This window comes from Scyliorhinus canicula, chromosome 1, assembly GCF_902713615.1.
Source record: "Scyliorhinus canicula chromosome 1, sScyCan1.1, whole genome shotgun sequence".
Lineage (NCBI taxonomy): Eukaryota > Metazoa > Chordata > Chondrichthyes > Carcharhiniformes > Scyliorhinidae > Scyliorhinus > Scyliorhinus canicula.
This window is the reverse complement of record NC_052146.1, coordinates 28,160,405-28,169,322: the sequence shown is the minus strand read 5'-3', so window position 1 is coordinate 28,169,322 and position 8,918 is coordinate 28,160,405. Positions and strand designations below refer to the sequence as shown.

Sequence of the window (8,918 nt, the reverse complement as noted above, 5' to 3'; positions counted from 1 at the left end):
TATTGTTTCAACATTTAATACAGAACCATTTAATTTCAAAATGTTAAAGTTACTCAATCAATTTTATTATACTTCTCACATAAAACTTTTCAAAACAATAGCATTTTAATTGCGACAGATGAATACTTGATCTGGAGCATGACTTAAATATCTCAAAGGACACCACCTCACATACAAATGCATTATTGTGGTGTCTGCTGTCATGCGAATAAATATGGCAACTATTCTGCACAGGGCAATTTGGCACGAACAGAAAGTGGATGAATAATTCGTTTATTGAGGATGACTGTTTGGCTCTGGCACTAGATCTCCTTAGTAGTCTTCACTTAGGGCTGATGGGATGTTTTGACATTCTTCTCAAGTGCAAGATCAGTGAGACAGCGCGTCGGTTTACCATCTCATCGGGAGGACGGCGCTAACAAAAATGCAATATTCAGATTTATTGCACCAACACACTGGATAATTAACACTCACGTCTTGCACGAAATAAACTGTCATGCCAAGTATCAGTCTTGCAACACACTTAAAAGCGTTCACAACTAAGCCCCCTAACCTTTGGCAATTGTATACAAATGTTACTTTATATTGACATTTATATCGGAATTGAATCTTTTGGAGTGAAAAGAATGAAAACGCTAAAGTGTGATTTTCATTTGGAATAAAACACTATTTTATCTACGGTAGTATTCTTTCAATGCGACAATTCAAACAAACAACATAAATCTTGCAATAAATAAGAAACTGGGGTTAGAAAGACGTCTCGAGTCCGTTTGGATGAGCCTCGCTTCATTGGTACGCATGAAGATTCCTTTAACATGAGGGATCTGTCCATGGTGGCAACGTCCACCCGGCTAACCCAACTAACAACAGCGTTAAACAGAAGCATTGAACACAAACTGGGACCTGCTTGGAATACAGCGAGGTAATTCAGAACACCAACAATCCAACACCAGGTTGTTCAGATCCGAATGAAATGTGAGTAACAAACTCTGGAGAAGGCGGGAGGAGGGCGGCGGTGACTGGGTCTCTTTCCATTATCAACCCGAGCCGAAGGAGCAGCGGTTGGGGAAGCCGGGCAAACGCTCACCTTCCCTCCGAATCCGTGCGTCCGCATCCAGTCACCGAGCCTGGGCCAGGGGGAGAGGCCGGAGCGTCCGCCGCCGGCTACTTGATGATCTGGAAGTCCGAGAATTCCCGGCGCTGGATTTGCTTCTGGTTGTTGAACTGGGCCTGGTCAATCTTGGACTTGGGGCTGCCGGTGTCGCGGAGCCAGGCCTGCATGACCCGGACCTGCGCCCCGGCTCCCTGCAGCTGGCCCCGCACCGTCCCCTGCGGCGTGTTCTCCACCCAGCCCGCCAGGCCCAGCCTCTTGGCCTCTTTCTGTGTGTGTTTCCGGAAGAAAACACCCTGCACCTTCCCAAACACTTCAAAATCCAGCGACAGCAGCTGGGCTTCACCGCCAGACGACATGGCAGCAACCGGCCAGCGTCTTAGCAACCGCCACATCCGGCCGGGCAGCCCCTCAGCGACAGCCACATCCGGCCGGGCAGCCCCTCAGCGACAGCCACATCCGGCCGAGCAGCCCCTCAGCAACAGCCATATCCGGCCGTGCCGCCCGTCAGCAACTGTCACATCTGGCCGGGCAGCCCCTCAGCAACCGCCACATCTGGCCGGGCCGCCCTCAGCCATCGCCACATCCGGCCGGGCCGCCCCTCAGCGACAGCCATATCCGGCCGGGCAGCCCCTCAGCAACAGACATATCCGGCCGTGCCGCCCCTCAGGGACCGCCACATCCGGCCGGGCAGCCCCTCAGCAACTGCCACATCCGACCGGGCCGCCTCAGCAACCGCCACATCCCGCCTTGCCGCCCCTCAGCAACAGCCACATCCGGCCATGCAGGTCACTTAGCAACCGACACATCCGGCCGGCCAGCGTCTTCTGGGAAACAGAGTACGGAGTGACGTCCCGGAAGGGATGAGAACTACAGATCCCAGCAACCTCACGCAACAAAAGTGGAGGTGTGGGATTTATTGTATTCTTGGCTGGGGCAGCGTTTACTGTCCATCCTTTATACCCTTGAGACTCAGTTACATTGCTGTGGGTAATAGAGTCACGTGTAGGCCAGACCAGGTAAGGAGGGCAGATTTCCCTCCATAAAGCCCATCAGTGAACCAGGTGGGTTTTTACAACAATCAGCTTTGGTTTCATGGTCATCATGAGTTTTTAAAAAATATTTTTATTCGAGACAATTTCAAGTATATACAGTCAAAAGAAAGGGAAACCAACAACATCAGTCATTGTTGAACATTAACCATATCCTAACCACCCTCATTATCACATGTAATAATCACCTAATAATAAACTGCCACCCTTTAATAAACTTGGCTTGGTTTTCCCCTATCATCCCCAGCACACAGTCCTCTATATGCGTTGCCATCAGCTTCGATGCCTGCAGGGCATTGTTCTGGTTCCTTGTCGTTTTTTAAAATCAGCGAGATAGAAGCCTGAGACAGTGTGGGCGGGAGCTCTCCCTTACCAACCGATTTATTGTACATCTCGACAAATAAGGACCCCAAATCAGAACCAAACATTTTTATAAAACTGCTGGGAACTCATCTGGGCCTGGGTCCTTCCCGACTGCATTGGGCCTGCACAACACATTACCTCCCCCAGCCCAAACGAAGCACCCAACCCCTACACCCCCCCACCTCCGAACCATTGGGAACTCGAGTCCATCCAGAAACCGCCTCATCCCCCGCAGGGGGCTCCAAACTATACAAATTCCTGTAAAAGGCCTCAAATACTCCATTTACCTCCCCCGACTCAGTAACCAACCTGTCCCCCCCGATCCCTCATCTGCCCAAACTCCCTCACTGCGACCTTGTGGTAGTCACCACTAAGTAGTATTACATGTATTATGATAAGGCCCGTATAGTAGAGGTACATGGGTAAATCCCTGTCTGCTGGCTCCGCCCAGTAGGCGGCGTATAAATGTGTGTGCTCTTCGGTGCTGCAGCCATTCTGGTTCAAGCTACAGGAGGCACAACATCTTTGCTCAATAAAGCCTCAATTATTCCACTACTCTCGTCTTTGTGGTAATTTAAAAAAAAATTTAGATTACCCAATTATTTTTTCCAATTAAGGGGCAATTTAGCGTGGCCAATCCATCTACTCTGCACATTTTTGGGTTGTGGGGGCGAAACCCACGCAGACACGGGGAGAATGTGCAAACTCCACACGGACAGTGACCCAGAGCCGGGATCGAACCTGGGACCTCAGCGCCGTGAGGCGGTTGTGCGAACCACTAGGCCACCGTGCTGCCCCATCTTTGTGGTAATTGATAGCACATCAATTTATTGAGCAAAGATTTTTTAAAACCATGGATCTCTGCATCAAGCCTGATCGGTGTCCTTTTGGACGGCGTCTCAGGACCCCTGCTCGTCTGGCTGTTCATCGGCTGCCGCTACTGCCACCACCGCTGACCAGCCCGGGGCCTCCCAGCATCTGCCGCAGCTCGCCTCGATCACCCTGGACCAGTCCCGGCCCCACAACCTTGCGACCGCAACAACGACAGTGAAGATTGATGGGCACGAGACGACCTGCCTTTTTGACTCCGGGAGCATGGAGAGCTTCATCCACCCCACTACGGTAAGGCGCTGCTCCCTCCCAGTACACCCCATCACCCAGAAAATCTACCTGGCCTCCGGATCCCACTCCGTGGAAATCCAGGGTTACTGCATTGCGACCCTCACCATCCAAGGCGTAGAGTTTAGCAACTTCCGGCTCTACGTCTTCCCCCACCTCTGTGCTGCCTGGACTTCCAGTGCCACCTCCAAAGCTTAACCTTAAAATTCGGCGGACCCCTACCCCCCCCCCCCCCCCCCCCCCCCCCCCCCCCTCTCACCGTGTGCGGCCTCACGACCCCTAAGGTCAACCCACCTTCCCTGTTTGCAAACCTCACCCCGGATTTCAAACCCGTTGCCACCAGGAGCAGATGGTACAATGCCCAGGACAGGACCTTAATCAGGTTGGAGGTCAAGTGGTAGTAAGAAAGACTGGGGAGAAGCACAGGATGGTAATTGACTACAATCAGACCATCAATCGGTACACGCAGCTCAACGCGTACCCCCTCCCACGTATACCTGACATGGTCAATCAGATTGCACAGTATCAGGTCTTAGAACATAGAACATAGAACAGTACAACACAGAACAGGCCCTTCGGCCCTCGATGTTGTGCCGAGCAATGATCACCCTACTTAACCCCACGTAACCCGTATACCCGTAACCCAACAATCCCCCCATTAACCTTACACTACGGGCAATTTAGCATGGCCAATCCACCTAACCCACACATCTTTGGACTGTGGGAGGAAACCGGAGCACCCGGAGGAAACCCACGCACACACGGGGAGGACGTGCAGACTCCACACAGACAGTGACCCAGCCGGGAATCGAACCTGGGACCCTGGAGCTGTGAAGCATTGATGCTAACCACCATGCTACCGTGAGGCCCATTAGCTACCGTGAGGCCCATAAACTTTTCCACAGTGGATCTGAAGTCCGCCTACCACCAGCTCGCCATCTGCCCGGATGACTGCCAATACACTGTGTTCGAAGCAAATGACCGCCTCTATCACATCTTTACTCTTTACGTCTTTACTCAGAGAGTAGTAAGGGCGTGGAATGTCCTGCCTGCAACAGTAGTTGACTCGCCAACACTAAACGCTTTCAAATGATCATTGGATAGGCATATGGACGATAAGGGAATAGTGTAGAGGGAATTTAGAGGTGTTTCACAGGACGGCGCAACATCGAGGGCCAAAGGGCCTGTACTGCGCGGTTATGTTCTATGTCCTTAGGGTTCCCTTTGGCGTCACTTATGGGGTCTCGGTCTTGCAGCGAGAGATGGACGGAATGTTTGACTGGTACGGACTGCGGGCCACCTTCCCGTACCTAGATAACATCACCATCTGCGGCCACAAATAGGACCATGACGCAAACCTCCAGAAATTCCTCCAGACCGCCAAACTCCTTAATCTCACGTACAATAAGGAGAAATGCATGTTCTGCACCAACCGCTTAGCCATCCTTGACTATGTCATGGAAAATGGAGTTCTAGGGCCCGACCCCGACCGCATGTGCCCCCTCATGGAACTCCCACTCCCCCACTGCCCCAAGGCCCTGACACAATGCCTGGGGTTTTTCTCCTACTATGCCCAGTGGGTCCCTAATTATGTGGACAAGGCCCGCCCACTCTTACAGTCCACAGTTTTTCCCCTGACCGCTGAGGCCCGATAGGCCTTCAACTGCATCAAGGAGACATCGCCAAGGGCATAATGCACTCGGTCGACGAGTCCCTCCCCTTTCAGGGCGAGAGCGATGCATCAGATGTAGCTCTGGCCGCCACCCTCAACCAGGCGGGCAGGCACGTGGCCTTCTCCCGCACCTTCCATGCCTCCGAAATTCGGCACTCCTCTGTCGAAAAGGAGGCCCAAGCCATTGCGGAAGCTGTGAGACATTGGAGGCATTACCTGGCCGGCAGGAGATTCACTCTCCTCACTGACCAATGGTCGGTTGCCTTCATGTTCAATAACGCACAGCGGGGCAAGATCAAAAAGGAGGTGGAGGATCGAGCTCTCCACTATAATTTTAAGATTTTGTATCGCCCGAAGAAGTTCAACGATCCCCCTGATGCCCTGCCTGGGGTACATGTGCCAGCGCACAAGTGGACTGACTCCGGGCTCTCCACTATGACCTTTGCCACCCGGGGGTCACCCGGTTCTTTCATTTCGTCAAGGCCCGCAACCTGCCCTACTCCATTGAGGAGGTCAGGTTCATCACCAGAGACTGCCAGGTCTGCACAGAGTGCAAGCCGCATTTCTACCGGCCAGATCGAGCGCACCTGGTGAAGGCCTCCCGCCATTTTGAACGCCTCAGCATGGACTTCAAAGGTCCCCTCCCCTCCACCAACTGCAACACGTACTTTCTGAATGTGATTGACGAGTACTCCCGGTTCCCTTTCGCCATCTCATGCCGTGATATGACTTCTGCCACGGTAATTAAAGCCCTCCACAGCATCCTCACTCTGTTCGGTTTCCCCACCTATATCCACAGTGTTTGGGGATCCTCTTTTATGAGCGACGAGCTGCATCAGTTCCTGCTCAGCAAGGGCATTGCCTCGAGCAGGATGACCAGCTACAACCCCGGGGAAACGGGCAGGTGGAGAGGGAGAATGGGACGGTATGGAAAGCTGTCCTGCTGGCCCTGCATTCTAAAAATCTCCCGGTCTCCCACTGACAGGAGGTCCTTCCCGACGCGCTTCATTCCATCCGATTGCTCCTCTGCACCATGACTAACGAGACCCCTCATGAACGTGTGTTTGCCTTCCCCAAGAAGTCCACCTCCGGGGTCTCGCTCCCAACATGGCTGACAGTTCCTGGACCTGTCCTCTTCCGGAAGCATGTGCGGACCAATAAGTCGGACCCCTTGGTCGAAAGAATACACCTCCTACACGCGGACCCGCAGTACGCCTACGTGGCACACCCCAACGGGCGCCAGGACACAGTCTCCCTCCGGGACCAGGCACCCGCTGGATCCCCACCTACGGCCCCTGACCTGACACTGCTCCCCCCTGGCTGCCTCTTATACCCCTGCGCCACTCGCCCTCCCCCCAGCGAACCTCACCGCAGCCCCCACCCCAGCAGGATCCGTCCTCCCATTGGTTCCACTCAGGGGTGACGAAGACAAGGACAACACGCTCCCGGAGTCACAGGTGACCAAGTCGGTGCCCACGTCACCACCAGGACTGAGGCGATCGCAGAGGAGGGTCAAGGCCCCCGACAGACTGAACTTGGAATGTTTTCCACCACCCCACCAGACTCATTTTTTTAAAAAACGGGGTGAATGTGGTAGTCACCACAAAGCAGTATCACATGTATTACGGTAAGGCCCGTACAGTAGAGGTACATGGATAAATCCCTGCCAGCTGGCTCCGCCCAGTAGGCGGTGTATAAATGTGTGTGCTCGCCGGTGCTGCAGCCATTCTGGTAGCACCTACAGGAGGCACATCTTTGCTCAATAAAGCCTCCATTATTCCACTACTCTAGTCTTTGTGGTAATTGATAGTGCATCAGACCTGCCTCCTCAACCTATGTGCCAGCACCGTGCTGACCTTTCCCCATGCTCATACAGTGCTTCCCCCTCACCCGATGCAGTGGCCTCACTGCCTTCCCCATCGACATAAGCTCAAACTCCATTTGGAGCTTCTTCCTTTTCTTTAACAGCACCTTAGGGGCCACAGAGTACATCCAATCCAGCGTTAAGGTGACCTCCACAAATTCTTGCCTCTCCTCCCTCTTCCTGTATGCCCGGTGTGGTGATCCACTACTGTGTAATTGTGTGTGTGCCTGTATTAGGGGATGTACAGCAGTACCTGTACTACAGGTTCGCCGGTAGCCCCTGCTGGCTAGCTCCGCCCACAGGGAGCCGTATAAATATGTATGAGTTCTCCTGAGCTGCCATTCTACCAGCTGCAGTCGGAGGATAAACATCGAACTGTAATAAAGCCTCTCTTGTACCGAATCGAGTCTTTAAGTGCAATTGATAGCGCAACAATTTATTACAGTTAGATTTAGGTAGTTAGGTATGTCTATGGTTTAAATTACAGGGAAATGAACTCCAAAATGCCTTGAAAACACTTGGAACTGTATTTTAAGCGCTTGATTTGAGCATTTCTCCTGGTTAACAGGGAAACAGAAGTTTGGGCCAGCGTAAAATAACAAACTCACTTCTTTTAAATTGACCTTGCTCCTATTTTCCTGTTTTGTCATTATGTTCCTTTATCTATTTCTTCTTTTAAAAATAGTTTTTATTGGTTTTCACATTTTTATGTTACACATTCCAGTCACAAGTTGCATCACCATGCAAGTAAAACAACCAAAAAAAAAGATTAAATAGTTAAAAGTGAGAGATAAGCCAAAGAAGAATGAGTAGAAAACAATAACAACACAAACAAATGAGGATCATGATACATATTTACATGTTCTGTTCCATGTCGTCTGTATACATGTTGCTAACCGTCAGTGTCCGCTCGTCCTGGCTCCACTTTTTGAAGCTGGCATCCGTTGTTGAAAGTGTGAACCTGGCTTCCGGTTGCGGCTATGCGGAGCTAAGCCGCATGTTCGGCAGCTCCCGCCAGGAACGGACTTTTGGGCTCTTTTTAGGGCCCCCAGCGGTACTTGATCGACGGTTCCTGACGTGGGAAGGTGCCAGCAGCAGATCCCCAGGGTTCTATGGTCTGGACCAGGAGTGGGGCCAGCAAAATAGCGGTAGCAGCGCCTTGGAAAAAGTGGGGGAAGAAAAACAAGATGGCGGCTGGCGGAGGCCTCGAGGAATGGAGGCAGTGGGCGCAGGAGCAGCAGGAGACTCTCCAGCGCTGTTTTTGGGAGCTAAAAGTGGAGCTGCCAGACTCACTGAAGGCCACTACGGACAAGCTGCTGGCGACGCAGACAGCCGAGGGGGTGGCAATCCGGGAGCTCCGACAACAAGCCTCCGAAAGAGAGGATGAGGCCGCGGCCCTCGCGGTAAAGGTGGAGATGCATGAGGCGCTCCATAAGAAGTGGCAGGAGCAGTTCGAGGAGATGGAGAACCGGTCGAGGCGGAAATATTTGTGGATCCTGGGCCTCACGGAGGGGCTGGAGGGGTCAGGCCGGGGGCCTATGTGGTCGTCTTGCTGAACTCGCTGATGGGAGCTGGGTCCTTCCAGGGGCCCCTGGAGCTGGCCCACAGAATACTGGCCAGGAGGCCCAAGCCGGAAGAGCCGCCACGGGCGGTGCTGGTGCGGTTCCACAGGTTCGTTGACCGAGAGTGCGTGCTTAGGTGGGCCAAGAAGGAGCAGAGTAGCAAGTGGGAGAACAC

General features: G+C 52.7%; 1 protein-coding gene across 1 annotated transcript; it reads right to left on the bottom strand.

Moving 5' to 3' along the window:
* LOC119953411 (acylphosphatase-1-like) lies at nt 1-1,846 on the bottom strand. Its single transcript, XM_038777711.1, has one exon. It carries the CDS (start codon nt 1,504-1,506, stop codon nt 1,165-1,167), a length of 342 nt encoding a protein of 113 aa, XP_038633639.1. The 5' UTR covers nt 1,507-1,846; the 3' UTR covers nt 1-1,164.
* Nucleotides 1,847-8,918: the final 7,072 nt, after the last annotated feature.